The sequence below is a fragment of the Pavona decussata genome, unplaced genomic scaffold (assembly GCF_977016875.1).
Source record: "Pavona decussata unplaced genomic scaffold, jaPavDecu1.1 SCAFFOLD_114, whole genome shotgun sequence".
Taxonomy (NCBI): Eukaryota; Metazoa; Cnidaria; class Anthozoa; order Scleractinia; family Agariciidae; genus Pavona; species Pavona decussata.
The window spans coordinates 965,943-978,695 of NW_028145528.1; the positions used below are offsets into that span (position 1 = coordinate 965,943).

At 37.1% G+C, this 12,753-nt stretch overlaps 2 protein-coding genes across 4 annotated transcripts in view; one reads left to right on the forward strand and one right to left on the reverse strand.

Moving 5' to 3' along the window:
- LOC146470039 (serine/threonine-protein phosphatase 6 catalytic subunit) overlaps positions 1 to 12,753 on the forward strand; it is a 23,227-nt gene continuing 10,474 nt past the window's right edge. The window contains exons 1-10 of one of the 2 annotated variants that reach the window (XR_014867033.1): positions 1 to 150; positions 239 to 334; positions 1,612 to 1,677; positions 2,562 to 2,629; positions 3,086 to 3,159; positions 4,680 to 4,759; positions 5,465 to 5,530; positions 7,202 to 7,253; positions 7,869 to 7,960; positions 8,950 to 9,610. Coding sequence is in view for 1 of the 2 variants with exons in the window: in XM_085122151.1 (XP_084978277.1) it covers positions 40 to 150; positions 239 to 334; positions 1,612 to 1,677; positions 2,562 to 2,629; positions 3,086 to 3,159; positions 4,680 to 4,759; positions 5,465 to 5,530; positions 7,202 to 7,253; positions 7,869 to 7,960; positions 8,950 to 9,198 (954 nt within the window). In the remaining variant the exon portion in view is untranslated. Of the gene's footprint in view, positions 151 to 238; positions 335 to 1,611; positions 1,678 to 2,561; positions 2,630 to 3,085; positions 3,160 to 4,679; positions 4,760 to 5,464; positions 5,531 to 7,201; positions 7,254 to 7,868; positions 7,961 to 8,949; positions 10,273 to 12,753 lie in introns of those variants that run through there. The other variant, XM_085122151.1, reaches the window with a different exon arrangement.
- LOC146470040 (uncharacterized) overlaps positions 9,400 to 12,753 on the reverse strand; it is a 50,803-nt gene continuing 47,449 nt past the window's right edge. For both annotated transcript variants that reach the window (XR_014867032.1, XR_014867031.1), the window contains one exon: positions 9,400 to 10,437. The gene's annotated coding sequence lies outside the window, so the exon portion shown is untranslated. The remainder of the gene's footprint in view (positions 10,438 to 12,753) is intronic.

The window sequence follows — 12,753 nt, forward strand, 5'->3', positions numbered from 1 at the left end:
CTGAGAACGAGGCAGCTCCGTCGGGGGAATGCAGTACGCATGCACGACAGTACGCGCACATTGAAACATTTTGAAATCAAAATGGCGGACATAGACAACTGGATTGACATCGCAAAACAATGTAAATATCTCCCGGAAAATGATCTGAAGGTAATTTTTGTTGGTAGATATGTCAGTTTGGTTTGTTTATGGGTTTCTTGTGTTACGCTGAAGTAATTTCTTGTGATATAAATGGCAGAAACTTTGCGACTATGTCTGTGAGTTGTTACTCGAAGAATCGAACGTGCAGCCAGTTTCGACGCCGGTGACAGTTTGTGGAGATATTCACGGACAGGTACCAATTCATTTTGGCTCAATGTTATTAATGTTTGTTATTTGAGCTGCCCGTGAGATTTGTGAGAGGAAAAAGGCTTTAACGAACTCGACGAAGAGCTCCAAGCAGCCAAGAAATCATAGTTTATTATAAGCTTATTTCCTTGTACATGTACAAGGCCCAGGGTATCCAATCGATGGTCGATGGCAATCCATACCAGTCGATATACATTAATCAGTGGATATTGCTAACTAATAACCGATCAATGAAGAAGATCTGTGTCAGACCTTTTATCGATTGCCGTCTATTTCCAATATCCATAGATAGCCTGTAATTATTTGGTTCTGATTGCTTGCACATCTTTCCCCATCTTTTTCACTTCTTTTTAATAGGCGCTTAGTAATATCACATCTTTGCAACGTAGATTGTATTTGGTTTTTAACATGTTTAATTTCAGTTCTGGAACGTTGACAACTTAACTCAAGATTATAATGAAGACTAATTTTCTCTCCATTTTTCTCTTATTATGAATGATAATATTATAAAAGATTTTAAAAAAGGGAAACTAGTTCCTTGGTACCTTTACAGAGAAACTCTGGAGAGTAAGGAACTTGCTAACAACAAGACCAGGCTGCATTTTATATAGGTTCTGCCGAAGATCTTTGGCGTGGATTTCCAAATTGCTCAGCGTACTGGCGTCAGTTGTGGTCAGTCTTTGGCTTAAAGAGGTGTGGGCAGTAGTAATGCCTGGCTTTAGATTATTTCAGGTGTAAATTATGGCATGATGAGAGATTACCAAGGCTTTTGAAAACTTTTACCATTTCAAACAAACTGTTTTTGTCCAAAAATATCCAGGATTTTTCTCCCGGTATAGGAATTAGAGTATACTGGTGGTGCGCATAACATTTTCCTGGAATAGGCACTTCCACAGCGTGTGCGTGGAAGTTTGAAACTCTCAGTGTGCTATTGGCATTGGACATACATAATAATAATAATGGAATTAATGTGCACCCTGGCAATAGTAGCATAATTTGTTGTTGAAGTCCATTTTTTTTAGGTATCCCTGCGCCCTTGAGCAGCTGGTTTGTTGGCTTTTTTTTGTTCCAGATGTACACTCTATTTTAACCAATCAGTGACACTTTCCAAGTCTGGAAGGTTTTATAGTGTTTGCTGAGATGTTCTTTTTTGGAGTGTAAGGATATTCCCTCTTCTGGACACTTTCTCTGTTTTCCTGCCTTTCAAATTTACATATACCTAGTTTCATTTGTAATGTAACAAGTGAATATTTTTGTCTACAGTTTTATGACTTAGAAGAGCTGTTCAACACTGGAGGTCCTGTTCCAGACACATCCTATGTATTCATGGTGAGGATTTTCCTATCTGTTGTCCTTCCCTCCTTCCTTCTGTCTTTTTTTCTTTTTCTTGCTTTCTTTCTTTTTTTTTTTTTTAATTTGTTCGTTTATTGAGGAAATGCCTCTCAAGTAAAAATAAGTTGTATTTTCCACTGGTTGAGGAACGAAATAAGTATAAAGTGTTTTCTCACACACCTCTGGAGCCTGGGCCCGAGGGGTTTTTTTTTTTGAGTCACGTGCTTAGTGTTGTTTGTCAGTTGCTTTTTTGCTGTCCGCCATTGCTGACGTATATCTCAGAGCCCCAGTTCCCACCCTGCCCTTCGTTTGAGTTGATAACATACACTCTGTTGGTTAGATATTCTTTATTAAGATTGTCAGCATAGAGTCTTACTAAGTTTATATCTGTTGTTTAATATATTACTGTATTTTTGCCTACATTATGTATAATGTTAGGCTTTATTGGTTTGAGAAATAATAGAGTCAGTCTGGTGCCAGTCAGCTTGACAATGGCTGTGTCAGCTTGACAATGGCTCCCACAGGTGTGTGAGAACCTTCATTCATGTTAGAAACTAGTCCAATGATAAAGAATTAAGGAACATGCCTCCTATGCAGAGGTATTTTTGTACAGTTTATGACTATGCGTGAAAAGCAGATCTTAGTGAGGGCTGTTAGAATCTAAAGTTTAAATACATGTATCTGACTGAGAAAATGCATAGTTTTACCCCAAATTTTCTTTTTGGATTTCAATGGCCCTTGCTAAGTTCTTCTTTTCCTGCATAGTCACAAACCACGTAAAAATACCTCTGTATTACAAAGCACTGTCCTTAAGAAACCCGAGTATCTCAGATCATCCCAACAATAGTCGGCGCTATCCTTAATGTGAAATTTATTTTCAGGGTGACTTTGTGGACAGAGGTTACTTCAGCCTGGAAACTTTCACCAGATTACTTACATTAAAAGCCAAGTAAGGGTTTTATCTGAAGTATGTGTATAGAAATTATTGTTTCATACTTTGTATTTCCAGTGGACCATATTAAACAATATTCCTGTATGTGTACAATCCTTTATTACCAGCAGGGCTCTTGTTACATTTTAAGACACATGTTGCATTGAGCTTCTCACCCATGAAAATCTTGTTGCTTTCCAATCAAAAAAAAAAATTGTGACCCTGCAACTGTTAATCTGACTCGTAATATCAAGGTTCTTTCAAGGGTTTTCTACCAAAATTGGTGTTACAGGTCATGTTTTCATGGATGGATATTATGGATGGATTTTATTTATTATTTTCCAAAAGAAGATTCACTAACACCCAAGTTACTCAGAAAACAGAAGAACCCAGTAAAGCACCTTTGATACAGGTTTACATGTTTAGTATTTTCTAGGTTTGTTCATTTTAACTTTTACATGTATGTCATTGCAGATGGCCTGATCGCATTACTCTCCTTAGAGGAAATCATGAAAGCAGACAAATTACTCAAGTTTACGGCTTTTATGGTATGTGTTCTTCTCTTTAATTAGACTTATCAAAAGTTAAACTTAAATTACATATTTAATAAAGTGGTTTTCGGTCAAGTGTTGTAAAACCAAATCCAAAGTAATAATACTCTGGCCAATCACAACAGGTGCAAACAGCGTAATGAACCAATTAAAAATTCAAGTCAAATACATGTAATGGCATCAAGCATGGGAAAGCACATGCAAGGGAGGCATGATTGGTTTCGGTTTTACATCTTATTGGTTGAGAAAGTGGCAGAAGTCTTATCAACCAATCACAGAGCATAGTAATGCAAAACCAAAGCGAAAATGTAATTTCTTCGACACTCAATTGAAAGCCGCTCTAATATATGCAATGTAACTTAGTCCCCACAGGTTGTCTCTTTGCAAACACAGTTATTATTTTGGGTCCAAATTAGAGATGTTGGTCATTGAAAGCTTCATAGAGTGCAAATTGCTTGTCAAAAACCATAATTAATCAATGTCATTCTTTTAGTTGAACAAATCAATAGAATTATTCTTCAACACACTGAAACACTGCTCAAATATGGTCATGGTGCACTGAATATTTGTTGCCCACAGTCAACAGGTATCCTGTGATATACATAATTTTGTGTGTTGGAGAGAAAAATGACAAAAATAAAGATTGCCTCCAGCTTTACTGCAATTTTCTGCTTTGTTACCAATATGTTGAATAATAAAACAATAATTGTTTTATTATTATTATTATTATTATTATTATTATTATTATTATTATTATTATTATTATTATTATTATTATTATTATTATTATTATTATTATTATTATTATTATTATGGCAGTAAAAACTTATGGATGCCCAGATATCCTAAACAATGATTGGGCGGCCAGCCGTAGCCAATCAATGCAACAACCAAAGTCCTTACAATTAAAATCCCAACTCCTAATCATAAAGATCCCAGTAATTAAATTCTAAAACTATTTACTATCCGTAAAATCCTCAATCTAAATACTAAAACTTCTGTTCCTCACAATGGAAACACTAAAAAAAAAGTATAATAAAACGCCTAATGTCCATTATTTCAAAAGCGTAAAGCGCCTTGCAATATTGAGTGAGCTTGCGATGACTGACTTCTGTATCTGCAAAATTATCATTATTATTATTATTATTATTATTATTATTATTATTATTATTATTATTATCCTGCTCAATCTTGTGGAATTTCACCTGATTTTAATCAACTTGGCCTATGGCCTCGTTGGCTAAGTATCAGGTGATATTCCACATGATTTCGTGAGATAATTGTCGAAATAATACCATAACAAAAGATGACAAAATATTTCACTGATATGAGGCTTGATGGCTCAATCATCATGGAACAGAATGCCATCACGTCAAGTTGGGGAGTTCATATCTGCAGCATGTTATGTACAGTATTTTCAAGGGCTTAGCACTGGATCTTGATGGATTCTTTGTTTTTCCTTTGCATAGTATCACCTTCACTGGATTTTCATGTTTTATTTTGTTGTATTTTAACAGATGAATGTCAGGCAAAGTATGGAAATGCCAATGCTTGGAGATATTGCTGTAAAGTGTTTGATCTCTTAACTGTTGCAGCTGTAAGTCAGACTTGTGGTTTTGTTACATGGCTTTTTTTTATAACACACGAACACTGACATCTGTCTCTGCAATCAATAATAGTATTACATGTATCATAGCCAAAGTTTCCAAACAAAAGATTCAGAAGTTTAGTCCAATATGGTCAATAATATTACTCTGTAGGTCACATTCATGCAGTGTGGTCAATTGTATGATATAATAATGATTGACAGCAGTCAAAGATGCATTCATTAGTTGGTTCCTGAAGTTCAGAGTTCCTGTGTTGTAAAAACGCATGTGTAACAATTTAATACAGTTGAGTATTTCTTGCCAACTGTTCTTGTACATGTAAGTGTCAATCTTAAGTGAATCAGTTGTAGCCAAATGTTGTGGTTGTGTTTAGAATTTCTCTTAATTATCACGTCCCAAAGCAACTGTTTCTCCCGTTCTTGATGATGGTTGCCTATGGTTGATTCAACAGACATGTTAATGATCCATTTCCCCACAATAGTTTGTTATTATTAAAATAAAATATTAAATGTTGTGTTGAGTCCCAATTGAAATTTACAATCGTGTCAAGGTTTAAAGCCTTTTCGTTTCCTATTCTCCAAACATACATGCACAGTATTTTGTACCCTCATGAAAGAGTTTTTTAAATTAAGATAATTTTTGTCATTGTTTCATCACTGTAAGAGAGGACTTCAATCTGCAAACTTCCTTTTCAGGTTATCGATGGACAGATTCTGTGTGTCCATGGTGGGCTATCACCAGATATCAGAACCCTTGACCAGGTGATAAATTTGTTATTTTTATACATTGCAATTCAGTCAATGAATACTTGGTAGACCATCTGTGCTCCAAGCTCAAAGATAAGCCAGCAAACCTTACATTGCCATTGATTTCCATCCTTAATGCACTTTACAGTAGACCTCTGTCAATTAGACATACCAGTGCCTATTGTAGTATACATAGTTAGGCACAGAAAAATGTGGGGAACATGCACGTAAACTTTTGTGCAAAGACAGAGAGGTTGATTAGTGCTATCTAAAAAGTTTCTATGCAAACCTTGATCCTGTAATGCAGTTTATTGTAGTCAGTGCTGTTTTCAGACATTTCTCAGTTTGTAGATGACATCAACAAATTCAGAACAGTTCTCCCTTTCACAAATTCAATAGCATAACAGGAAAAAAGGCAGTGAGTTTTCAGTACCATGGAATCGGGAAAGGAGGATTTTTTTAAAATTGACAGACATCTATTACCAATTTCACAGTCAGAGGCAATGACATCAGTTGTACATGTAATCAAGCTGTAACATTGCTTGTGCAACTCTTCCTTAGTGATGGTCAGTTTTCATATTTCAGTTTCCAAACTTTCAATGTAACATTACTTTCATAGCACAACTAACATACTAATGATCAATAGACCCTTCTCCAAAATGGTGGCAACAGATTTGAATGAGTTCAAATTGTACTGAATGAAAAACTGATACCAGCACTGGAAAGAGCACCTTTACTTTAGTGACCTTGCAAAGTTTCAGCATATTAGGTGTTATATCAGCTTAGGAAATGTAAGATGAAATTTGACAAATTTACAAACGTTTGTATGACTGGGGTTATACATCATACCCCCAGTCATACAAACGTCTGTAAAATCTAAATACACGACCTTAACAAACGGGCCCCAGTTGTTCAAAGGCCGGATAACTTTATCCGCTGGATAAGGTACTATTCAGTGTCTAAACTATACTTCACGTTAAATGCTGAACAAGGTTTTAGTACACTCCCAAACTTAACTGTGGTTGGAGTGTGCATATTCGCTTGTACAAGAAGAAATACTGAAATATTTTCACAGATTGAAACTGTCGGATAGTGACTTATCCACAGGATAAAGTTATCCGGCCTTTGAACAACTGGAGCCTGATATAAAAAGAGAAAGAATTACCTAAAAACTGTTGTTCTGATACAAACTATCAGTAAGATCAACAGTGGAAAGCTTGTTATAAAGATAAGCTTTTTGGTGTCATTAAAAGTGATTGCAATAGTTTTGAGGGGCGAGGAGTAGTGTAAGTCTGTGAAATATCATGCACCTGCCTCCCCAGCCACCCCCCTAGGGTTATTGATATAAGATAAGGGACATCAGTGCAGTAACAGATTTTGGTAAAGTAAGCCACTGAATGCACTTGATGAATAATTAGTCGGCACAGTTTCATCATGCTTTGATTTTCTGGAATTTTGCTGGAGTATTTCTTTTCTCCATGACTGGTTCAGGCTTACCATGCAGGGTGGGAAATGATCTCATGAAACTCTATCTTTGAGGAGGAAGTATTTCAATGCGTCAGTGTTGGAAAGTTTACATTTAAACAGCAGTCAAATAAAGCAAGAAATGTTGTGTTCATGTCTGTTTTTTAATGTCTTACAGTCTATCAAGACCCTTGTCTTAATAAGCCTCTCGGTTTCTTTCAGATTCGAACAATAGATCGCAACATGGAAATTCCTCACAAAGGAGCCTTTTGTGATATCCTTTGTTACTGTGACCACAGATGACCTGTTATTTAGATGTTACAGAGAACTTTTATGTTGCTGTGTGGTGTATATTCTAAGTAATCATAGGTTTGGTTTGGTTGCTTCCTGGCACCACTTATGGTATTTAAGATCTTCCAACAAGATCTCCTTCCTACAGCTGAGAACTTGTAAAGGTTTCCGTAGCAAAGACTTATGTATTATTCAGCGGTACTTACCATTTACATGGAAATTCCAGTTGTAAAATCAAATGGTACACATCATTCCATTTGGAGTACTTCTTAAATTATGGGCTTCTGGTCAAAGTGATGCATTTTTATTACCCCTTTTGGGATTTACAGCTGATGTTCATACATTTTGCATGTTATCCATCTTCTGTTAAGACAAGCTAAATTATTTCGTGTTTATGCCAAAAATTTCCATCCGGGTGGTTTGCGTAAATGGTAAGCACCTCAGCTCTCTCTTTTCTCCAGGCTGGAACCAGTAAGTGTGGCCCTTGCTAGCACAAAATAATAATCTTTTTAGCAAAGTATTTGCAGATATGCAATGTACAGTTCTGCTCAAAACTATTGGTCCATTAAGTTTTGTTGGTGTCCTTAACATTGTTCACATCTAGTATGGTCTGACCCAGAGGATGTTGACACCTGGGCCATCAGCCCTCGTGGAGCAGGATGGCTGTTTGGGGCCAAAGTTACTAATGAGGTAAAACAAGCTGTGGTTTGAGTTTTGCTGTTAATTGTCATGGGTGGTAATTAAGCAAGCAAATGTTTAAGCCTTTCCATTAAGTTTTGCCTTTTCATAAGTTGAAGAGACATACATTGCATTGCATATATGAGGGTTATTATAATTATTCTGGTTTAAGTTGGTCCAGTGATTGCCTTCTTATTCATTTTCTTCACCTTGTCGGCCACTGTCAATCTTTAATAAGTGACGGACCTTTAAAGTTATACATGCAGCTTAAGCAATTATAAAAAGAAATGTTGAAATATAAAATTCAGTTTTGAGTGGGATTCCAACCCATAATGTCTGTGATGTGCCAGTGCAATGCTCTACAAACATTACTGTACTATGGCAAGCCAACTGGGAGCTGGTCATTATGTGAATTCGTTGTATACCCATACAGGTGAGGAGATGGAAGTGAATATGTGAAATTCATATATTCGACCTGCAGATGTACTCAATTATGTATTCAATTAAAGCAGCCAATTTGAGTTCACATGGATAGTACACGAGATACTCTATCCATTGATGGACTATAATTATTTATTTGTCATTGACATCAACATTGTATTTTGTCTCCTGGTTTGGCCACTATAATTATACTATAGTGCCTGAAACTTGAATAAGAAAATGCGGTTACAGAAAAATATCTATACTCAGCCCACGGGAGGTCAGCGGGAAATTCTGGGGGGTGGGGGTGGTTCTCCAAAAGCCAAATTTTTTAAAAGGATAATACACGGCTAAATCGGAATTTCCACAAGGGTGAGGGGGTTAATAAGAACAAAAAAAAAACCTTCAGTAGGAGGTATGGATATTTTCTGGAACAACATAGTTTTACTTACCGCGTACCAGAAGAAGTCACTGATTAGAGTCATTTGAATGGCATGAATTCAATTTGCTGGTTTAAACATGCATATCTTGCGAAAATTTATTGCCAAGAACATCAACGTTATTTTTGTTTGTTTTCCCAGTTTGTTCACATCAACAATTTGAAGTTGATATGCCGAGCGCACCAGCTAGTCCACGAAGGATACAAGTACATGTTTGACGAGACTTTGGTAACTGTTTGGTCAGCTCCTAACTATTGTTACCGCTGTGGAAACATTGCTTCTATACTGGCTTTCTCTGATGCCGATACCAGGGAACCCAAGCTTTTCAAAGCAGTACCGGACTGTGACCGGGTTATACCCCCCAGGACAACTACACCGTACTTTCTGTAAATTGCTGTAAATTTGTTAGGGCAGGATTGTTCAAGGGAGAAAAACTGACATTATCGGTAGATGTGACGGCGTTCTTGTATTTTTTACTAGTTTGAATTTTTTTTTTATAAAAAGCCGCGCGTGTAGACGAGATTAACTAAGTGATGGAAAATTGAGAAATTTAAAAGTTGCTTTGAAGGTCAGGGAGGGAAGTTTGTAGAATTGGTTAATGCTAAGAGGCGATAAGAGCAAATTTGAATTTTCTGATAATTTCTTGAACTATAGTAGTCGTATAGCCACCATAATCACTCAGGCCTTGCTCTCGTCTGGCCTCGTAGCTCAATCGCTAGAGCAACGCTGGTCAAACTCGGAGGTCGTGAGTTCAATTCCCGCTTTTTTTTTTGCCACGTGCGGTCTTCCATTTCCTTACTAGGTCTAACGATCAGTGGGAAAATAGCACCGACAGTATGCAACCTAGTTCCCAGCAATTTTCTCAATTTACAAGGGAAAGGCCCTGGGAACGAGGTGTTACGATACGCACTCCTGCAGAGTTAAGATTTTAGCCTAGAATAGGCCTGAGAACCCCCTGAGTTCTCTTGCGTTGTCACGTCTAATGTATATTCACTTGATTTTAATACATTCTCACACAAAATCAGAGAGACTCCAATACTATAGATAGAGAAACTGTACAAGCCACATGTAGGGAACAACACTGAAATTAAGTTCAGTAAAACAGGAATTAACCTAATCAGTGTAACCATTAATTCAAGAAAATGTGCTGCAGTGAATTTAATGAAGCGCTTACCCAGGTATTTTATAGTTTCAAAGAGAAACACGCTTTTCCATGCAGTGATCTGTAGTGTTTCTAGGTAAGAGTATAGCTTCCCTGCGTAAATAGACCGGAAAACTAATTTAGAATTTTGAAAGAGGTCTCAGCAAGGATAGAATTATGAAAATCTGCAGCTAGAGTTGTCCTGTTTGTCCCCAATCTTTTCTAGGCCAAGAATGTATAGACAGACTCTGTCTCAGTTTAGCGAAATGTTAAGGCAATAAACACTTTGCATCACAGGTTAAAACAATGATAGCCCGACCGTAGACGGTGTTAGGTCGTTTGCTTTCATTTCCTCGTTAATCGGGCTAATACACTGGTAGACTGTTGAACTGTACTGTGAATGAACAACTTTCAACACCATCAAAATTTGAACACGATTCAGACTTGCTTGTTTTCCATTTGAACGAGAATTCTTATCCTATCTCAACCTCATCGATTGTTTTCTTGGCTTTCCCATGGTTTGTACGCGTTTTTTATGAGTAAGACAGTTTGCGTTTGACATTACATGTGCATCGCAGTAACTACTATAGTATGAGTAGGATTATTTGTTTATTTGCTAACAACGAAAAAGTTACAATTATTTCTTTCTACGCGGCACTGAGAAAAAACTATGTAAGTGTAAGCTGGAATTCTTCTTCTTCTTCTTCTTCTTCTTCTTCTTACATCAGCTCAGTTCGATCATCGAAGAGACTCCTTACCACTTATTTGCATCTTTGTTTTACAAATTGTAAGACATTTGTCAGCGATAATATATATTTACTAGCGGCAAATCAGAGAGTTAAGTTGGTGTTGCAGTACAATTGTGAGAAACTGAAATACACTACATACAAGGAATCCATGATGGCCTTCAATGCTAACACAAACGAACAATGCAAAAAAAATAACTGTCTTAACAAGGACTTGACAAGATGAAAGCAAAAAAATGTCGTCGAGTGTGACGGGCCATCAGTCCATGACTTGAATCTAAAATTTGAAAGAAAAAAAACGTGAAAAGAGAACACTAATGAAAGTAATTCGAGATCATCAGCGGTTCGCTCTTTGTAGTGTGAGATGAATGGCAATAGGAAAAGAGTGGGATAAACAGTAAGATTGTGGGAAATGGAGCCTTCATCTCCCCAATTTCGAACGCAACCCAGATTTCTATAATGGAAACTACTGACAGAATTGTAGCCAGTCGCTATTTGTTTGTTTGTGCAGCAAATACGAGGCGCCCGGCGTGTCAAAGGAGCTTGCCCGTTTGCGTTTCATGGGGCTTACGAATGTTTTGTGAGTTCTAGTCAACTGAGTGTTGAGAATGCGAAGACCTTAGGCCGTTCTTCGCAAACTCTACTGTTCATTTCGACTCACAGATTTTTACAATTCTCGTTTGATAAAATCACCTTGTTATGCCGTCAAACTAATCAAAGATAGTTTTTGATTGGCTTACAAGCTTTTATTATATCTCTCAGTAAGTACGCACGGTATGATTGGTAAATTGTGCGAGTTGTATTTCACTGTGCGGCCCGCTAAATATGAAAGTTTCCCTTCCCGTGCGCCCGATTAACCTCAGAGATATAATAAATATCTTACTATCCTCGTTGTCTAGGTCCATACTGTAAGTTACGGATCCTCGTTTTTAATTAATGGCCCGCGCGCTTCGCGCTTGGGCCATAAATCAACGGGAAAAAACTCGGTTCGTAACTTAAAGTACAGACCTCGAACTCGGTTAGTAAGAGGTATTTACGATTTGGCAAGTGCCGTTCCTAGACTAAGAGCAGTCCTTTATTTTTCTTGGGGGTGGTAAAGCGAGTGAATAACGCGAGCGCGCGCGAAATTGCCTCCTGCGAGGAGACGCGACGCGCGGAGGGAAGGGAAATTACAGTGTGTCCAAAGCCGCGGATGTGTTGTCTACGTATCATATTAATAATAATAATAATAATAATAATAATAATATAATAATAATAGTAAAATCTTATTACAAAACCTCAATTAAAATCCTATTTACAATCAACTTGCTGTTACAAAAAATCCAATCAATTCATCGAAACACTATTCATTCACAAATTCTAAGAAAAGAAGTAACTTAACCTTACTTAAAAGAAGAGGAAATAGATATAATTAATAATAAAAGTTCAAAATTCTATAAAATAAAGAATCCCATTATGCAGAGATATTAAGATCATATAATCGAATCACACTAATGACGGCTAAACCAGTGCCCATAAAAAGCCCTAAGTATAAAAGCATATAGACACGTATTTTAGATATCCGCACTAGCGACATTCATTTCACAGTCTAATGATTGCTCTATCTTGCTACGAAACGGCGTTCGCGAATAATAATAATAATAATAATAAAGTTCGATTACTGAGATATTGTGAACAAGAAATTGGGCTAGGGGACTTGTTCTCTTTTGCAAAATGAGCTGAGAAAGAAAGAAAAATTACACGCGAGCGCGAGTAAAAGCAATGAATCAGCTGAGCGCTCTCCAGTCCAGTGGGATAGCACGTATTACGACAAAAAGAGGGTACCTCCGAAAGAAAGAATAGAAAGAATAATGACGAAAAGATTACCGTCTCCGATTTTAACGTGAAGAAATATTGGGCAGTTTTACTCACTTTCTTAACCAAACCTCTCGTCGTTCTCCTGTGGCACTCTGTTCTCTCTTACTTCTGCTGCTCCGTTATTTTCCCACATCTTTGCAAACAGCACTGTGATTATCCCACCAATGGCACCAAACAGCACGCTCAGCACAGTCAGCAACC